The 21,391-nt window shown below is 38.9% G+C and overlaps 1 protein-coding gene across 1 annotated transcript in view; it reads left to right on the top strand.

Moving 5' to 3' along the window:
* Nucleotides 1-989: 989 nt before the first annotated feature.
* Nucleotides 990-21,391, top strand: part of LOC122838224 (zinc finger protein GLIS1) — an 88,247-nt gene continuing 67,845 nt past the window's right edge. Inside the window, exons 1-2 of the mRNA XM_044128694.1 lie at nt 990-1,357; nt 1,497-1,816. Coding sequence (XP_043984629.1) covers nt 1,546-1,816 — 271 coding nt within the window. The 5' untranslated portion in view covers nt 990-1,357; nt 1,497-1,545. The remainder of the gene's footprint in view (nt 1,358-1,496; nt 1,817-21,391) is intronic.

Here is a 21,391-nt window from a genome sequence, read left to right as displayed (position 1 = left end):
CTTTATATAAATCTTCATTAAACATACTTTAATACAGTAAACCCCTTTAGATACCGAAGTAACAAGATCAAATGGGCTGGCCTCTGGTGGATAAGCCAATTTTATAGACATCACTAAATTTACTCTAAAACCTTTTGGAGTGTGCACAAATATATTATATAATCTATTTGTGATTGTTTCTCAAGATGATGTACTATGTGTTAATTATGTAGCTGTAGAGCAGTGTGTCTCTAAATGCATTGAGGTGGTAAGAGCTTGGGAAATACAATGTACTTGTCTTCCAGCTGCTGTTTTCCGTTGCAGTACTTGACCATGCTAAAGCAAGACAAGCCTTAAAATGGGGTATTTTATTCATTCCAACAATAAACTCATTCATATGCAAATGGCCAGCATGTGACAAATCTAATCAGATACAACAAAATCATAGGAAGAGATGATAAATTGTATTTCTGCAGTTATCATTATAATTTATTAACATAGGTTAAGCTGCTCTCAGAAAATGCTGTGTTACGCTGATTCATGTTGCAGGTGATTTGTTAACCTCAGCTTTTTAGTGTTTATTATTTTTCCTAAACGCCACTAGATGGCGGTGCAGAACCAAATCTCCTCGTTGAAAAATGCAGACTCAAGACATTCATCGATCGGAAGATGAGACATAAAAGGATTTCGATTGTCATTTTTCTGCAGTGAGTATATTTAACGAATATATTTTACAGGAAAGTAACTTAAACAGGTTTTTATTTTATTTTATTTTTTTTATAAGTTAATACAATCTTCCATAGGATCTTTTTGAATTGAACCAAACTAAGTGTAGAAAAATTTGATATATTAATTTGAAAGAATTCCATGGGAAATGTAGGTTTTCAAGGAAAGTCCGAAGTTATTCGGCTTTTTATTCTCCAAGCAGAAGATTTGGGCGGTAAAAACATTTGCCAGCGTAAAGTTTGGGCTGAACTTTCCGCTGGAAAAAAATAAAATAAAAATAATAATAATAAAAATAAATAAATAAATAAACTTGAAGTGGAAGAATAAAAAGAGACAATATCAGTAGTTTGACTGCCCACCAACAATATAGCATGAAGTTACATGAAGATACACATCTTATCATAATTAGTACAGCTGCTACAGCTTCCGACCCAGATCTTATCCTCCCACAGAAACGCGCACCCAGTCCTTATTGGCGCTCCTGAATCCTGCAGATCAGCGCAGCGATCTGTCAATCTCACAGAAGGAGAGCGGCAGAATGGGATGCTGAGTGACTGAAGGCGATGCTATGGATCAGGCTTTCAGACGCTCTCCTGTTCAGTTTAACATGATATTTAAACTTATCATGACCCTTATTAAACGACTGAATAAGGTATATTGCCACATTTTCCTTTTGTCGTTTAAAAAAAAAAAAAAAAAAAAAAAAAAATTGACTCGGCTAAACCATTTTGACTGGCTGTGTTTGAGTTTGGGAACGATTACTGTGATTTATTTTCTTGCTACGTTCGTAGGAAATGTGAAGAAGCGTCCAAGGGTTGCACGGGGAAAGCCGACTGATCGATGCACCGCTCCTCAGCGCAGGTAGGGATGGTGAGCCGCTGTCAGACCCAAACCTTCCCGGACATCACCGGCTTGACGCTCTCAGTGTTCGGCGGCAAGGCGGAGGAGATGTGCGCGCGGAAAGGCTTTGGATCGCAGATCTACAGGACCTCCAGCGACTCTCACAGCATGAGCTCCGCTTGCCCGAAGCGACTCATCGCTCAGTCCGAGGAAAGAGCGCATCTGACGGCCAAAAGTGCGCGCTTGTGCCTCTCTCTGCCGCCGCTCCAAGGTAGGCTCATTCAGCGCTAGCAAATGTTACAGGGATGCTGAAGTGATTATTTTTTTATGGCAGTGGCGGACTGAAATCAATTCAGACGCGTTTAGGTTGCAATTGTATCATTTCAAATGAACCAAATTTGATTATTGGACTTGAACTTACTGAAACGTTCTTATTATTGTTGCTGCTAAAATGCCCCATAAAGCATCCTGTGATGCAGATGTGTTTTTGCAGTTTTAGATTAGGCTTGATAATTAAACACAGAGCTCCCTGGGATTCATTTGGCTGTTCGTAAATATCACCAGAATCAAAGTATCCTCCCTGTCACATCTAAAGCCATGTGGAGCTATATAGCCTGAGTGTGTTAACAAGACATAACAGCGTTCTCGGAAGTAGTAGATTTTTATTTTTATTTTATTTTTTTACTTCCGTTATATAGAAAGCTTTGCATCTTGAGCTGTGATGGGTATTACTCCTTAAATAAACTCATGAAAATATTAAAAAAATTCTCCTAACACGGAGATTAAAATCTCTTAAACAAGAATTATGCAGATGAAATGAGCTCTTTCTATGACTGAAGCCTTTAAGTCTCTGTGGAAGCCTTCTCCATGCATCCTGACAAAGAGCGGGTTGATGTGAGAGGATTGGGGGTGGTGATGGTAATTACACTCCCTAAATTATGATTACCCTGAACAGAGTTTTATATTAGCAACTCTCCTCCTCTCAGCAAGAAGAGGATCAACAGATTTGATTATTGTTTGTTCTCCTCCAAACACAAACCATATGTCTTCTGAATGCGCCTCGGCATTTATGAGTTCTCTCGAAGCGCAGTTGTGCCCTCAGCGTCCTGAAAAGCAGAATGAATTGCCTCATTGTCTTCTGAAAAAGGCCTTTGAACCAGCTTCCCGTAAATTGTGGGGATGTGTTTATGGATGATGCTGTGTGGATTAAAACTGAAGCAGATGAGTATATTTGTGCTGAGTCTGGGAAGTTTTAGTGTGATATTTAAAAAAAAAAAAAGAAAAATCACCTTTCTCTTCCTTTTTTGACAAGAATCGTAAAATCTCTCATGGTTTTATTGTTACATAAATTTAAACGTGACCTTTTTAACTTTGTTCTCTGCAGCCTCAAGTCATTTTTTGTTCGTCTGATTTTATAGTTTCTTTCGGTGAGCACTGACTATGAAAATGATCTCAGTACTCATCAGTCTTTTGTATCACGCCCCATTTCAGACTGATCGTATTACATACTCCCATTTGGGGACCGCACAGATTTTAAGCATCTTTCTCCATCATTACTTTTAGATTTATAAGGGGAAAAGCGAAGGAATCTCTGAGCAAATCCAGACTCATGTTTACTTTTATGAAGATAAGACAGTGGAGGAAGAGCTTACCTCAGACCGGAGATTTCTGACCTCTTGATATGCATCCTGTGATTGTGAAAAGTAAACTATAACTGACTGATGAAAGTGATTCAGATGTGAGTGATGGTGTTTCATGTAATCCTCAGAGATAAAGGTTACAAGATGGTCAGACGTTTTAGACGTGTATTTTTTTTATGATGCCAAACTTTTGCCTCCACGTTTACAATGGCGTGTGAATGACTGTCAAAAGACTGCTTCGCGGTTAGCCTTTTTTTTTTTCAGGTGTCTTGTGATGTGGCGTTGATCCGTTCAAGCGATTCGAGGTATATATAAACACCATGGGAATGTGCAGTTGTCATGTTGTTAAGGGAGATTTTGCTTTCCAAAGATATAATCATGTTTTACTCCAAAAGCCGCAAAAAAGCCAGACTACAGTATACAAATGCAAACATGGAAACAACCTTCCTATTTTTACTCCTGTGGTTAAACAGAGCAAAAATGGGGAAGTATTTGCCCATAATGATGATTGTTACATTTGGAAGAAAAAGGTGAATCTTGTAAACCAGCTCAACTGTAAAGTATGTCATTGACAACCTCATATTGAGTGGAGGCTTTGCTGCGGCAGCGACTGGTGCACTTCATCAAGCAGACGGCAACATGTGGAAACAACATTTGCAAATATTGAGGGGAAGACAAAGTCCATGTTTTGGACTAGACGTCGCAAAGTCCTTGTGTCGACTCCTTCGAAAATAATTCCAAAAAGCTGTGTGTGTGTGTGTGTGTGAGCAAAGTTCCCTACGATCTGACTCAGTTAGGCCAGTTCTGTCAGGAGGAATGGTTTCAAAAGTCCAGCAAACTATGGGGACATGAGAAGCTTGAGGAAGGAAGCCCAAAACATTTGATCCAAGTCATACAGTATTATAAAGCCGAGATACCAAATTCTGAGGAAAGGAATGAACGTATTTTAAATAAATTCTGGCATGTAGGAAATGGAAATAATTTTGGTAATCCTGATGTAAAACAAGAAACATGTTAGTGACATAAAGTAGTTTTGAGTGTTTGTATACTGTGTATGTAAATATCTAGTTCCTACTGTACCTGCAATTGCTCTTTAGGTCGAGTTAGTGAGTATTTGATATTCCACCTGAAACCTGAATATTAGGCTTGAGTGAAACATGGATTCTATTATTTGACAGTCTAATAAAGTTTATCCTGGCACCGAGCGACGGTGCAGAGTCATGGAGTGTTTTTGAGGAAAATGTATGAGTTACACACTCCCTCCCTCTCATTAGAGCGTTTAAGCCTTAATCGTTATTGACTCTTTTGTTGTTTATTTACATGCATCATTGTGTGAGCTATTTCTGGAGTCTACATGCTGCACCACTTAGTGCGAGAATCCAACTTCTAATTGGAGTTGTCCCAACTATCAAAAAGGACTTATGCCTTCATACTACACTTGCGCGTGTTTTTGTGGTGAAGTGGCAAAAATGTAAAGAATTCCTCAAAACTGACATAGTTTCCAGCAGGATTTGTCGATGTCAGGCTGCAGGGCGATAATCTGACTGTTATGAGAAACAACTGGACCATTACCGCTCCGCTTTGAGCCTTTGCACTGTCAAGTTCCTAATGACAGTTTTCCAGTAGCTTGTGAATAGCTTTTGGCTGCGAGTGTGCAACATTTTGGAAAGCAGAATGCCATTAAACGCCTGTAATTGTGTCAGCTATTCTAATCAAACAGTGCAGGTTTTTTTTTTAAGCAGAAAAAAAAACAGTTTTTTGTGTAGTGGAAATAAAAAAAACTCACTGGATACAGTAATTGTTGTAGTTTTATTAGTCTTGACTTTTTCTAGAATTCAGACTTCATTGTGTTTAAAACTAGCAAACAAAATGAGAGATATATGACAGCTTTGTCTAACTGAACATTTATCCTAATGCTTTCTTCTGCTTTAAAACATCCCTGTGTGTAAATATTTTGTTTCGTGTCACATAAAAAGTTTATATACATATAATGTCAGGAAATGTTTACTTTAGTTGGTTAACTGGGTTTTATTTTCCATATATTGCAATGGATTCGAGACTTAAAGTTGTTTTCAGCTATTCTCAGAAAAGGTTTGGTTACATAAGATTTTGCTGAATGCATACATTTTGAGGGATCTGAAAATATGTATAGTTCTGTGTAGCAAGAATAGTTCAGGTTGCAGCACAAAGAGCTGCTGTTACATCTGAAATTGGTGGGTTGATCATTGTATTTCTCTCCAGCTTTTGTTTGAGCACAAGCTTGTGTGGAGTAGAAAAGTCAGCATAATACAACTGAATCTGATATGTCTGCCCAGCAATTTAACTATGGCAGCAAAGACTGGAGTAAAGTCTTTCTCGGAAATGTACAAGTCTCAGATAAAGAAAAAGAAGAAAATGTACGGAAAGTTAACTGTGCCAAAATAAACCATCAGACGTTTCCTAATAGTAGTGGAGCAGCTACAGCATAAAAATTGTTACTTAGGTTTGCTATGTTAAGAAAAATTTAAGTTACGTTAATGTAATTTATGCCATAAATACCATGCATCATGCTTTTGTGTAACTCATTATAGAACTTATGCTCAAATTTGCATTTTGTGTTTTCAGAGCATTGCTACATGTTGTCCTATCTACCCTATAAATATCTTTATATGGTGGACAAAGTGAATGCATCTCTTAAGGACTGTTAAGGAAGATCGGTGATAAAGATTTGCATTTTCATTTTATTTCTGGGTCATTTTAGGTTTGTGCCTGTTATGTTACCTTGGTCCTTTATCCTTTCTCCCATGGCCCCTGAAGGTCCTGAACCCTCAGTTTTTCCTGTTTTGTAAGCTCAAACGCAGGTGCTATTATTAGCTGTTACAATACTGTATGACAATCAAAGCTCTCCTGCTGTAGTTTTTAGAATAGTGTTATTTTGATAATATTGATGGATGGTATTTCTTATTTTTAACACAATATGACTGTGAGTTTATAATGACCAGAAATGTCCTTATTTGTCTTTTCTGTGAGCAAAAGTAGCCCTTCGTCAAGCAGCTGACTGAGAGTATGCATCCTCAGGTGGGGGATGGGAAGAAGGCATTATTCTATCCTCCACACACAGAAATCAGTGATTTAATAGGTTTAAGTCAATAGAAAATGTGAACTGTGGAGTAGTATAAACTGTATTGACTGAAATATAGTGTAAAGGTTCAAGTTTACACGCTCAGGAACCGTCCAGAACCGTCCCTCCAGTAAGCTCCATCCTGAAGGATTTTTCTAGGATAAATTTCTAATTATTGTAATCTGTCCTAACCCTGGCAGATGCAGGTTAGGCTAAAGAGCAGCTGAAGAAAGTCAATCTGGTTTCATCAAAAAAAAAAAAAAAAAAAAGCAAACACTTTTGCTGTGTTGCTTTTCTTGTTTTTAAAGTAAAACTATCTACTGCTATTACAAGACATTTAGCACCTACATGAAAGAGAATATTCAAACTAAAACTGGCAGCTACAAATCAGTTCTTTATGATTTATCCTCCGAAGCCGTGTGAAAATTTCGAACATGGACATGTCTGTTTTTCTCAAATTAGAACCATGATGGTAGCATTCTTTCCCCGAGTTTTCTCACCCGTCACTACATTCCCAAGAGCTGAAGAGCCTCGGCCCACGGCTTTGCGTGCTGCATGAGCTCAGCAGTGAATTATGGGCAAATGTGAGCCCCGCTGCCTGGGAAGGGCTCTTGCAGGGTGTAATGTTTGCAGCATGTTCCACTGATTCACAAAGCACGTTGCCTGGTGATGATTCTGCAGCGGTATTCCTGTAAACTCATGTCAGCTTGAGTTACTATGGGGGAATGCTTGGTAATGGAATTGAAGTGATTCCTGAGTCACATTCACCAAAGAGGGAGAGACGGAGAACACCGATGGTCTGGCATCTGATTTGGCTGAATCATCTCAATCAGACTCGGCCGGAGATGGACACGATGCGAATGGAAACATGAAATGTGTGTCAGAGGGAAGAGAAGAGTGTTGCCTCAACTCACAGTAGTTGGACTTGGACAAAGAGAGAGAGATTTATGGGCGGATATAGCAGTTTGTTTGCTTGTTCAAACCCTGAAATAGACTCAAATCTGTGCATTTTTAGCTTTCTGTTGTTTTCCGTCTCCAGTGTAAGGAAGGTCAGTTTTCCCCATTCTTTTGTGACCAGCGTGGTATGAGTATGGCATCTTACGCTAACCAAAGGCATTCTGGCTCTGATCCTGCCAATAAATCCAAATAGTCACACAGCAGAAATATGATTTGGTTTGAGTCAGTGTCGAAATACCTCTTGAATACCAACAGAAATGTGCTCTGGGCCTCAGCTTAATCTAAAAAAAAAAAAAAAAAAAAAAAAGTACAGCGTTGGCTCAGATATGTCTTCATAAAAAAGTATTTTTAGTTTGCCTTCAGAAGCACTCGCAGAAGTTTCACAAACGTTTTGCTGAAAAGAAGAATTAGCTGCCAAGTTTTTTTTTTTTTTGGAATCCATCCGCCTTAATCACGGGAATGCTAACTCTTTGTTCAGAAATGGAAAGAGACTTCTCTGATTCTGACAAACATGCCTCAAAGCTGACCACATGTCTATAGACTGTGCATTACTCATGCATTTTCAGACAGCAGCGACTCCTCTCGCAGACCTCTCTCTGTGTGACTTAGCACATGGGTGGGTTTTTGATTTACATCTCGGCGGTGCCACTTGCTGTTCTTGGCCTGACGCTGCTGTGTTTCATCAAAGAAAAATCCGCTCCGCTCTGACTGCAGCAGTTAGGACGGCCGTCCGTCGAGGTGCTGACTCTGCCGGAGGAGTTGCTGGGTGGGGGCTGAAAGCTGGAGGCCGTGAGATCTGGCAGCTACACAGGCCTTTCAAATGTATTCATACTCTTTAAAATCTTTCCCATTTGGTCATGCTAGGAGTGTGAAGGAAGATGTGGAAGATTACGGCAAATGAAATCTAACAACTGTGAGTTGCCGGCCCCTTGTGTCACAAGATTACATGACAACCATTTTTCTTCAACTGGAACTGAAATGTTTCTACCAGCTTTGTAGACTTGGAGATTTAACTTTTCACAAATTTTTCCTTGCAACTTAGCTTGAGCTCATGAACGAGCTTCTGTGAACATCAGTTTTTAGTTTTTTCCCCGCACCATTCTGTTCTAGCTTCGGTCTTTGTGCCTATTAGCTGAACCTCTGGGCTAGTCTAAAGTTTTATGCAGCCTTGGTTTTTCCTAATGGAGATCAGGATGCCGCCTGGTGAGTGCATCACAATGGATTTGGATCTTCTTGTCACTTATCCATAAAGACCACTTTTGGAGTACACAACCAATAGCTGTCTTGTTGACAGATTCTCCCACCTGAGCTGTGGACCTCAGAAAATCCTCTGAAGTTGCCTCAGCTGCTTTTCTGATTCTTTTTGCCAGTTTAGATGGGATATTAGAATGTCACAATAAGTGGGGATGAACACAAATCTACATCTCAATTTTCAGATTTGAATTTGTAAAACATTTTTGGAAACCATAATCCTTCTTCCACTTCACAGTATACTGTACTTCATGTCAATTCATTACATAAAATCACAGTCAGTTGTGTAGAAGTTTCTGGTTATGTGATCAAATGTTAAAAGGTTCAAGATGTAAGAAGAGTTTTGCAAAAGGCATTATGGAAACTGGAACTGAAACGTGGTGGGAGACTTTACTCACCTCCTCTAAGAAAGGTGGAAAATGCAGAGATTAGTTGATGCTGAAGTCTGAGGGCTGCTGAGAAAGCTCCCCTATCGGCATCACATTTACGAGCTTATACAATCAACAATCACAACAGATAAAAATGCTGTAAACACACCATCATTCAAGTCTGCTTCATTTTGAAACCCTCCAAATGCTGAGGCTGGACTTGTTTAAATTCCCCTTTGCTTTACGAGGCCAGTCATGTTGGAAAGCAATCAGCCAGCCAATCAAATATTGGCTTCAGCTGAGTGGCCAAAAACAAACAGGCAAACATGATGAAGCTGAGGCTCTTTTAATGCCTTCATTAATGCAGAGGAGAGAGCAGCCAGAAAAGTTGGAGTTTTATCCTCTCTTACTCTGTCTCGGTCTCTGCCAGGAAGCTGCCATGGGGCAGTGCCCAGCCAGCTCACTGCTTCATTGGCTGGTGCAGCCCAGGAGGACTATGAAAGACATTATAAAGTCTAACAGTGCAGTTTATATACTTTATTAGAGCTCGTTACTACAGAGTTCTGGTAGAACGAGTTATTTTGTCGTCACATGCACCGTTGTAACTTACTGCTGTGATGAAAAACGCTCTTTGCTCTCAGCTTACCTGTGAATCGCGAATCTCCAGCTTGGCGTCTTTCACTTCTTTACTGTGTTGATTCTGACTAAAATAATCACATGTACATTAAGACTTGGCAGAGATTAGTTTTTGTTGATTTCGTAACCTCAGCGGTGAGCCAAGTTGCATCAGTCTAGATTTGTTGAATTCCCGTTTTAAGGAGAGATTGTTAGAGAAAACCTATGAGGTGTTGATCACGTGGATAGAGCTTTAGTTAAAGACGATATATCTTTAAACTTGGACAGGTTTTGCACCATTAAAGGTAAACATTTTGTAAAGAGTTGATTGAGTTTGACAGGATGGCTGTAGCTTTTATTACAACTTAGGCTCAGCACCAGCTTTGTGATTCGCATTGCTTATAAAGCAAAAGGTTGCATCTGGACATCAACAAGCCTCCAGATGCAATGATTTGAAGCTATCCACGTGTCAACTGCACATTAACTGGAATCAGACTTTCGTCAGATGAGATTAAGATTATACTATTGACAACATATTTGCTATGGTGAAAAGGGTGAATAAGTGGATCTGTGACGCTGTGGGCCTTTTTCTCTTCCAAAACAACACTGTTATTTGAGTGTAAAATATCATGAACTCTTTGAAGTATTGCATTTTTAAAATGTGTCGAACCATGCCAAAAAACTGACTGTTGGTCTGTGTTCAGCTGGAAAATATTTCTAAACATTAGGGAAAACCACGACAGAAAAAGTTAATCAAACACAAAATCGCGCTTCCCTCCTAAGACATCTGAGACCTCAGATCTAACGGGTGAGCTGAAGAGAGGAGAGCTCACTGAAGGACAAACTACGATCTATCAAGAATGGTGAAAGATCACTCTCTCTGTATGATCCATTAATATATAGAAGACCTACAGTTGTTCTGTTAGCAAAGGGGGTCTGTACAAAGCATTGACAACAGGGCCACCAAAAACTTTGCCATTGGTGAATTTGTTAAAAACGCATATCCAGAATTGACAAAAGATGTTCCGTCTGTCTGAAAACAGCAAGGACTTACAGTATGCTGAAACATCTTGTTGTTGTTTTTGTTGTTGTTGTTGTTTTTTTTAGTTTTTTTTTTAGGATAAGTTGAATATCTGGGGTTGTTTTTGTTTTTTACTTAGTCTGCATTGTTTTCTTGTCAAACTCGCTCTGAAAAGTCTTTAAAGGATGTTCTGCTGTTTGAAGTGTAATTACTGAGGGTAAATGCAGGACTCCTTCCCTCCGTTAGTAACTGGCCTCATGTGGGTTGCTCAGAAACTGTGCTAAATGGGACCATGTTGCACTGAGTAATAACCTCAGTATGTACGTTTTATTAACATGCTTAACATTCCCCAGAAGACCAAGAAGTCAGCTTCTACAATACACCTCTTTAATACAAACATCATGTTCCGCACTTACCACACTTACCAGTCTCGTTGTGGGCTGTTAGAAAGGGGAGCTGATTAGTGAGTTTAGATTAGAGGGTTTTTTTCTGCCCGGGTGTTTGTGCCAACATGGGCTTTTTGAACTCTGAGGATGAAAATTAATAAAGCCCCCCCGTGTCGTTGGCTAATTACAGTGTTGATGCTAAATAATAGTTTCGTGTTCGGCTTGCGTTTTGAAGGGTGCTGAGGTCAAAGTCTGTTGCCACTCTCATCGTCCACTTGTTGCATGGTTTAAAAGAAAAAAATAATCTCTGCATTGATATACAATACAGAGCAGCTGAGGTTTTTAAATGAAAGATTTAGTCATTTGTAAAATATGTTTGTGTATAATTATATTTATAAAGTTTAAAAATAAAATCAGTGAACAGGTTCGGTATGTTGGCAAATATTTTAAGATAAAAAAAAAAAAATTGAGATGCATTGATCAGCATTTACCTGAACGATATCGATTATTGGTTGGTTTGGAGATCTTATCTGGCTATTTCCGATTCACAACGAGTACCAGAGTAATAAATGTACTGCAGGTTTTTTTGACAGAGGCTGTAGTTTTGAACTCAATAGAAATTTAAGAAACTACAAGATTCTCCCATGAAAGTGACCATAATCATTATCTGATTGTTTTCATTAATCTTAAAGAAATTATTATGTATTGTATTTATTGATTGAAAATGGTTGGAGCTCTTAGTTTGGATGCATTTAAAGAGGGGAAAACTGATTTCTCAATATTTAAGTTGTTGACAAGAGACGATCAATGGAGAATCGGCCTATTTTGATCTTTAGTTGATTGATTCTTGCATCAACGTCTACATAAAATGCTTTGAAAAAAACTTATATGATTTGGATCTAATGAAAGTCATCTCATACCTGTTGTAGCTGGCCTGATAAATATACCGTCTCACCTCACTATGGGGTTAAACATTTATGTAAAAACCATAACCCTTTCACAAAGTGCTTCATTCACCTTGAAACTGATATACTGAGATTTCCTAGATTCAGTACGCAGCTTCAATTCCCTCCAAAATATCCTTTTTCATAGCAGGAAATGTCTCCTATATATATATCACTTGGAGTTTTTTGATAATATCTTTCTTTTAAATAAGAGCGTCCTGGCTTCTTTCCCAAAGTGTCCTCACTAAAGCTCAGTCACAGATTTACAGAGTGCAGACAGAGAAAACGAGCGCGCGCTGTCTTCAGTCTGTTGTGTTGATCTAACTTTTGCCCTTAAAAAGTCCTATTGCAGCACAAGTTGGCTAATACCAATAAAAACACTAATCAGGCTCCCTCAGCTTGCGGTGACGGTGATCTAATATGAATCTGAAAGTTGAAATGAATTAGGCGGCGTCGGAGCCCTGACAGCCAGGTGCTGAACACTTGGCCTGGTGCGTTAGAGCCTCAGCCAGTTGGAAAAGGCTCTGCAGGATTTATCTGCACCCTTTTCCCTTGACAAATTATTTTATTGTTCCTACACAGTTGGTTTTGATTCAGCCTTTGGCTAATGATAGGCTGAGAGCATGTGTTCTGGTGTTGTTCCCCTATTAAACTCAGTCAGACTGGAAGTGTTCACACGTGATAGCATGCTGTCATGCAATGGAAGTCAGCTAAAACACAACATTCAAGCTGCTTTATATGTGCCACAGTGGCATGATCTCAATGTGCTTAACAGCTTCTGTAAATTCTCCCCTTATTGAACTCCAAACCATGCTTCTGAAATCTTTAATCACATTCCTGATTGCGTCTCTCATGTATCGGGACAAGCAAAAGTGCTGCTTCAGAACTGCAGATGGAGGAGGAAGGCCCAAAGATTGAACTGCGTCCGAGCGCTGCACTCTAGCTGACCTGAGCGCTCTACATCAGGACTGGGCCGCTAATCTTTTACAAATGTTGGAGTCTCCGTGACGGGGCTCTTGCTGAGACAGATTTAGTCAAAACAGCAGCGCTGCTCCTGAACGCAGCCTCGGCCTCCGGCCTAATTCGGACGCCTGATTAACTAACAGATACCTGCTGCTTGTTCTTTAGCATTACACAGCCCACTGCGCTAACTGGACTTTGACAGAGCTTTCCATTCTGTGGAAGAGAGCTAAACCTGATCGGCAGAACTTATCGGTGGAACGACACAGAATCTGTTATTTGAAGAAGAATAAGCACAGAGACACTAAACTGAATGTTAAAAAATATTTAAGTCTTTTTAAAAGTACTGTAATTTGTTTTCTTCTCAAAACATTCTTTTCAGGTGAAATTGTGATTTATAACAGTGTGAAAATAAATCCCGCATTTCACCAAAAAAACTATTCACTCTGACAACCATAAACCAAAAGGACAGAGTTTTTACCATCTGGATTGAATTATGAATAAAATGATAGGAGGTTTGCATCGTCTCTGTGTTTCATGCCAGCTAAGAGATGAAAGCACCAAAGGTTTTTCTACCAGTTGTTCAAGGTATGATGAATGATGGGCTATGATATATATTTAGTGTTACAGCAAATCAGTTAGCCGATTTTCCCTTTACCGTTGAAAAGCAGGTCAACTATTTTGGTGTCCTTTGGTATTGTTGCATGTAAAACTACTACGTCTATCAAAGAATATACCTTTTCTTAGAATAAAGAGAATAATTGTAATAACTTAAAGAGGGGAATGGTAGGTAAGATTTGAAAGAAAACCAAAAATTAGAATAAACCTGAGTGATACCTATCCAACTATATTACTATATATATATATATATATATATATATATATATATATATATATATATATATATATATATATATATATATATATATATATGATAGGTATCACTAAAATACTTTAGCTCAACTTAGTCACTCAGGTTTTATATATATATATATATATATATATATATATATAATCACTCAATTATCACTTATATATATATATATATATATATATATATATATATATATATATGTCAAATGAATTCATTACTGAGTTTGTAAAAAAATAGAAGTTGCATTTTCTATTTATTTATTTATTTATTTATTTATTTATTTATTTATTTATTTATTTATTTATTTATTTATTTATTTATTTATTTATTTTTTTTTTCAAAGAAAGACCATGTAGGGCTTTCACTTTTAAAAGAAGAAGCAAATATTCACATTCATGATGGCCTAGGAATGCATCAGTGACCACGACTTGATTGTAACAATTATTCAGTTTATTATGACATTTTGGCTTTCCCATGCACCATTAGTTGCTGCTATTTATCACCACATCAATTTAAGGAAGAGTTTTAGAAGAGTTAATTACTACAGAGTCTGAGTGTGTTAGCTGAATAATGTTTATGCTAGGTATGTTTAATGTAGCAACACAGTACATTTTATCAGTTATCTTCTATGTTAATGCTCAGAATATTGTATCCCTTCCTCTTCTAAGCAATAGATATTCTGTGCCAGCAGGAGACTCAGCTTTCTAATTCTACTCCCTTATCAAAAATACCTGAAATGTTGTTTGGTTTCTTTCATGTTTGAGGAATCCTTGAATCTCAGCCACTCTGGGTTGCCTAAACGCTTGTTCTCACAAAAAGCTGCTTATTTCCACACAGCTCCTCCTCAGAGCTGCTGCCTCCAGGCGAGCTTCCTGCACACAGGTACCCCTCCGCCACGCCTTGACCTCTCAGCTCCTTCAGACTAGCAACAGCAGCAATTTGCAAACACCTGGTGGAAATATCAGTCTGCTGAGCTCATCATATGAACTACCTCTCAGTCCAATACTCCTAACAACGACGTAATGGCGTAGCATTGTTGTGATGACGTGAGGCAGAGTGTTGGAAAGTGTTGGAGCTTCTTAAAGAGACAGAGGCCCAATTTCAAAGTGTTAAACTGAGAACTGAAATTTATTTTAGGTTATGTTTAATATATATACCATTTTTTATTTAAAAAAAACTGAGGATAACATAGTTAGTTGATTGTGCTATGAAATGGCACTACATGCCTGGAAAATACTTAATACTCCCCCTTTAAGAAACTGCTGTGCCTGCTTCATACAGATTGACTTGAAGCCGAAAGTACTCAATCGATATGACTCATTGATAATTTGACCTTTACCGTATTTCATTGCAGTTCCAGTTGATCACGAAGAAGTTGTTCTCTAGCTTAATGATCTTTGCTCTGAATTAAACAACTCGTGCTTCTGTCTTTCATTGACACTTGTCTGGAGAGCAGGACAGCCAGGGAGCTGCAGCATTCATCCCCATCTTTTTATGACTGTAAGCCTCACTGTATTGGTTTAAAAATACTTTAGGAATTGCTTTGGGAAAAACACATTTGTTAGATAAACACTGCAGCTTGATAACGCCACATTACATTAGAACTTGCCTTAGCATAACAATCACTATTGTCAAATGACTCTTAACCTATTCCAACAAGAAAAAGAAAAAAAAAAAAACGAGTCTGAGCCGTAACCATGAACAAAACAGCTACTTTCAATCAACTGAAAATCAGTTCAGCAAAGTCCCTAAAACCGCACTTTAACAGGAGTCAACAGGCCTTGTTAGCCATGGCCTTGATAACTTCAATAGTAAATGTAATTGCATAGTTTACCACAGCGTCCACTTTTACAGCTCCAGTCCTGTCATATGACACAAAATTATGGCCAGTCGAGGCAGCTGTAAAGATGCCAGTCTTCTACAAGCCTCAAGTGCTTTGAGCCGTGAAGGAGTCCAGCGAGAGAGGCAAAGCTTCAATATATGTACACTGCAGCTTGCCAAAATACACTCATTTAACAGCACAAAAAGACTTGCACAGAGAACCCGCATGTTTATGTTAGGGATGATGTAAAATGGCTAGAATTCATACCTCGCATCACTTTTTTTTTTCTTTCTTTCAAGATGGCTTCTCTCAACTTTTACAAGCAGGGAAACAAACATTTGCATTTCAAAGTTCTTCAAATAAAAATAAATGAAAAGCAAACTCTTTTATGGGTTTGGAGACAGTATTGGAAAACAGGTCAGGGGCAAAATGAAGACTTTTACGGTTCATAAAAGAGCTTCACAATGAGTGCCAGCTTATGTAAGAGGCTTGACACATGGTACAGGCCAGAGCCCTTTGAGATTCCCTCCATTCTCAGGTTTTCTGACCAAACAACAACACACGATACAGGCCAAACTCCAAATGCAGAAGAATTCCTTTAAATCCACTTACATACCACAGACCAAACCCAAAGAACAACAAACCAAGCTTCTTTACTTTTCCATTCGAATTTATCCCACAAGTTGATGTAGATATTTTTACCTGAATGTTTTCATGTTTTTTCACATTAAAACTGAAATCTTGAATGCATTTAATATATTCCAACACATCAACACAATGTAGATAATATCATAAAGTGCAAATAATGACACCTGGTTTTCAATATAAAAAACATTGAAGGTTTGTCATTTGAAGGAAGAACTCCACACCAAGTGTATTGCAACTTCTTAATGGATTTCATTCAATATTGCCCAATATTTAGCACTATATTTCTGCCCAAGAGCCCTGATCAGCTTCCCTGCCTTTGCGGAAGAGAAGCATCTCCACAGAATGATGCTGCCACCACCATGTTTCACATGGAATCAATCAATCAATCAAATTTTATTTGTATAGCACATTTCAGCAGCAAGGCATTTCAAAGTGCTTTACATCAAATGAAACACAAAAACACAATGCAACACAGAATCAACAATCAAAACAGAACACCAAGTCAGATTCCGTCAATAAATATGCAATTGATTACGTTTCAAATACAACTCTAAACAAGTGGGTTTTTAGTTGAGATTTAAATGAAGCCAGTGTTTCAGCTGTTTTACAGTTTTCTGGAAGTTTGTTCTCAGATTTGTGGTGCAAAGATGCTGAATGCTGCTTCTCCTCGTTTGGTTCTGGGGATGCAGAGCGGTCCAGAACCAGAAGACCTGAGAGGTCTGGAATGATGTTTTCAGGTTTATTTGTAGGGGTTATAGGCAGTTCAGGCACTTTCCACAGTTTTCTTTTAACAATAATTTTCTTCTTGCTGCTCTTCAAAAAGGGACAAAAAGTGCAAAACTAACAGTTGTCCTATTGACAGATTATCTAACGTGAGCCGTGGCTCCCTGCCTCTCATCTGGAGTTACTGTTGACCTCTTGGCTTGTTCTCTGATTAGTGCCCTCCTCATCCAACCTCAGTTTAGTGCGATGGCCATGTCTCTGGAGATTTGTCTCAGTAGTGTCGCACTTTCTTATTTTTATTTTCAGCTGATTTATTGAACAATGTTCTGGGAGATGTGCAGAACTTGGTGCATTTCATATAATATAACCAAACTCTGCTTTAAACTTCTCCACAGCTTTATTGTGATCTGTCTCTTTGGTCTTCTTGATGCTGTTTATTCACTGACACGCTCTAATAAACCTATGAGGCCTTCACAGAACAGTTGAATTCATACTACGATTATCCTTTGGTCAAGTACAGGCATCAGAGAAACTTTGTGTTTCAAATATATTCAAAATAAAAAAAGAGTAGAATTTAGTGTTCTCTGGGCAATTAGAACATACCTTCTTCTACAAATATGCTCACAAATTTATGTCCAGAACGACAAGATTCTATTCATTTTGGCCAGAGGATCAGCCTAGATCTACAGGAAAGACCGTCTTTACAAGCATCCTAGAAATAGCCTCTAAGCTGAATCCCAGTACGTAGTCTCTCTCCGAATAAATCCAGGTTTGCTCAGTGAGGGTAAGATCAGCGATCCGAGCAGGCCATGCGATCCAAAGCAGGACTCTCTGTTCTTCTTTATAAAGTTAGTCTTTATGACTTTGGCTGTACTTTTAAGTTCAACATTGTTCCGTGAATTTGGGAACAATCAAATATTTCCCTGGTGATGATAACCTCTGGTCAAGAACTACAAATACAAACTAACATTTTTCGCTTTGCTCAGTTTTCTTTGTCAGAACGTTGCATTTAGGAATCAAATGGACCTGAAATCAAATCTTTATCTAAACTCACTTCAGCCAAAATTGCTCTGCGTAGCCTTATCCTGACTGTTCTTGTATAAAACTTTGACTTATTTAAATAATGTTAATATGATTTATACGCGAGGCTTGTAATGATGTAGATTGAGTGATGCATACGAACTAAAAAAGAAATTGAGGTTCCAGATCATTTAAGGGTATTTATGACACAAAGGCTGTCTCTCTGTGGCTGTATCAAGGCAGAGACCCATTCAGAGCAGAAATCCCAACAAAAGGATTCTTATTACAGCCGTTAAATAGGAGAAGAGAAAACAGTTGAGGGTTTGAGTGCCTGGGCATCTAAAATGCTTACGCTCTCAGAATATATTTGCTCATAAACTCTTTGATGGTGGCCCTGTCCGTTCCAACACACAGGGCTCCTGTCTGTGTAAATAGCTGTCTATTGACCTCCCACCACACATGATTTAATATGTTTCCATAGGTGTCATTTGGTACCGGTTTGGGTTTTTTATGGGTCCTGCTGTGCCTCAGTCCCTGCGACTGCGAGGGCTCAGTTGTCTGGCCGTCACTTCTTAAGCGGTGACCAACAGAGAGCTCTTCCTGAGGTTGTGGATTTACTATGAAGTGAGCTGCAGCCCTGTCACTCTGCTCACAGCAGCATTATGGATCTCTGTTTGATGTTTTTGGTCTCATATAATTTCTGGTGGACTGTCCATCTCGAGTTACCCCGAGGGCATGGTTGTGTTTCTGTGTGTTCTCAGATTTGTGTGTGTTTATGTGGTTTTGGGGGCGTGATCCTCAGTACCCAAGCCATTGGTGAATGAGGACTCCCCACACTATAAAAGAATAGTATTGCTGACTTCCTTTGGTATGTGTGGTTTGAAACTCAACACAGGTTTGCTCAGTGGAAAACCTGGGGGCCCTTTCCTATTTGTTCTGTATATTTATGAAAATCACAGTTTTTTGGTTGGCCTTTGAGTCAAGAAAAGAAAAAGTATTGTCATTTTAAAAACAGTTTTTGGTCCTTTTGCGGAAAAGTGCTGCATATTTGCACATTTTATTGGTGTTAGCTTGAACTGCTTTGTTGTTATAGTCAAAGCAAAGCTTTAGTGTAAGCAAAATAATATTTGTGATGTAAATTGTTTTGATCTTTTACCCTGATTTGCAAGGCGATAGGCGGGGTTCACCCTGGACAGGTCGCCAGTCTGTCGCAGGGCAACACAGAGACAGACAGGAGAAACAACCATTCACACAGGGAGAATTTAGAGAGACCAATTAACCTGACAGTCATGTTTTTGGACTGTGGGAGGAAGCGCGAGAGCCCTGAGAGAACCCACCATGCACAGGGAGAACCTGCAAACTCCATGCAGAAAGACCCCGGGCCAGGAATCGAACCCAGGACCTTCTTGCTGCAAAGCAACAGTGCTACCAACTGCGCCACTGTGCAGCCCGCTTCTGATTTTCCCTCAATGGTAAGTTCGTTGCCCTGGGATACAAACAATGGTAGGTCAACCGGGAATCAAACCGGTGATCCACCAATAGTAGGGCAAACTACCATTATGCTTTTTTCTTCACAGCTTCACAGCAAGGTTTCTTTTTATTTGTGTTTATATTTCATTGTAAATGATTATTTAACTAGATAAAATTGCAGCAAAACAGTTCCACATTTTACTGATTTTACAGAAAATCTGTGAGGTACCCCAAGGGCCATCACTTGAAGCATGAAGCACTTGATAGACTTCAGTTGGTAAAATTGCTACAACAAAACGAAGAGCTCACGTCACTGCAGTTTTGACGTCGGTCCAGTGATTACCTGGTAATCTTAAAAATTCATTTAGTAAAAATATAACTGATTGTAGATATTTTTGAAGTATGCTTATGTAAAACTGGAATGATTGAAACACCTTGAAAAGCAGTTTTTAGAGATCGTCAGCGATGAAGTCAGGGTCTTTGGGTATTTTACGTCTTAAATCATCAGAGTACCTCACCTGGGCGACCCAACTGAGGGTGTACAGTCCCCGGCTTGTGTCCAAGTGCTAATCATGCTAATCCAAACATCTCCCCTCTTGCTCCACAGTCACCTTGTGTTTTTCTTTTTTTGTTTTTTTTAGCAGGCTTAGTAATGTTTCTAGTGGGTATTTTTTTCTCACAACCCTCAGATGCCAAGGAACCTAAATACACGGTGCACAGATTGCCCTGAAAACCCTTACAACCCACCTCAGGTGGCTCCCAGCCGCTCTCCCTGCATGCATCCACCAGTTTCAGGCATTTGGCCTTATTTTGTTTGTGGGCCTCCGCCATCCAATCTTGGAAATTTATTTTATCCTTCTGTTTAGGATAAAAATAAAAATAAAAAGGCTTTAAAACTTTATGGAGAAGCCATGTGGAGAAGCTAGAGTAATTTTCCTCTAATAACAACATTCTAAGCTCTGGAAGAAATTTTACCATTGAGTGAAAATCTTTTAGCTCTGACCAGTCTTTTGGGAACAAATATGGATTCTTTTATTTGAATGAGATATGTGTAAGAGACAAAGCTACAAATTTAGAAGCCAATGACAGATAATACCTTAATAAATCCTAAAAATATCTCTAATTGTTTAAAGACTTTGTTTTCCTCAGAGAGCTCACTTTTCAGTCTAAATTTAAACCCCAGCCGTCTCGACTGATATTTATTATGGTACTGTGGATAGGCACTAACTCCAGCTTCAAACAGGAACTTCAAAAGGCAACGCAATTACTATGCATACTCTGAACATATCCTTTTCACAAAGCCCTATTCCATTATTCCTCCTGCTCTAGAACAACAAGTTTGAAAGAAGTAGGAAGTGAAACTGGAGTCTTCTTCTGGTTCTCCAAACATCTGGTTTGGCCCTCGTTTTGAACAACCAGCATTCCCTCTGAGTGTAACAGGAGGATATGCTTGCTGTGTGTGTAGGTAACGGAATAATCATTTTCAAATGTTTCCCCATCCAAATGTGATCTAATTACAAACACTTAAATTCAGCCTCTCAGTCGGACCACCGACCTTCAAGGGAGTTTTACTCCAGACGTTTTTCTAACTACTCATTTGATTCTCCCCCACTGCAGCCTCTGAGCCATTAAAAGATATACAGTAATTGCTGCAAAGCGATCTCTTGTTTTACAGAAGTCGCATAAATTCCCCCTCTTGTCAAGCTATAATAGATGGTAGTAGGTGGTGCTGGGCGAGAAGAAGAGAGAGTGTCTGTCAGATGCGCCTTGATGTGTCTGCTCCATAGAGATACTCTTGTGTTGTGCGGTTGCATTTGGCCAGTGTCATTTCCGAGGAATTTCCTGCCATCTGTGTTCAGTCGAATTCCCTTACAGATCTGGGTCTGATTGTAAATATTGGTTTCTGGCTGAGGAGATCTGTGAGTTTTGCACCACCAGCCCTCTGGACCACAATGAGAAGCTGCTGACATGAGATGGGTAAACTGAATAGGCTGTGTCGCTTTAAGACCTGAATTTTTTTTTTTTACTTACTCAGTAAATTGGTTGT

The sequence above is a fragment of the Gambusia affinis genome, linkage group LG10 (genome assembly GCF_019740435.1).
Source record: "Gambusia affinis linkage group LG10, SWU_Gaff_1.0, whole genome shotgun sequence".
NCBI lineage: Eukaryota > Metazoa > Chordata > Actinopteri > Cyprinodontiformes > Poeciliidae > Gambusia > Gambusia affinis.
This window is presented reverse-complemented; position numbering and strand designations above follow the sequence as displayed.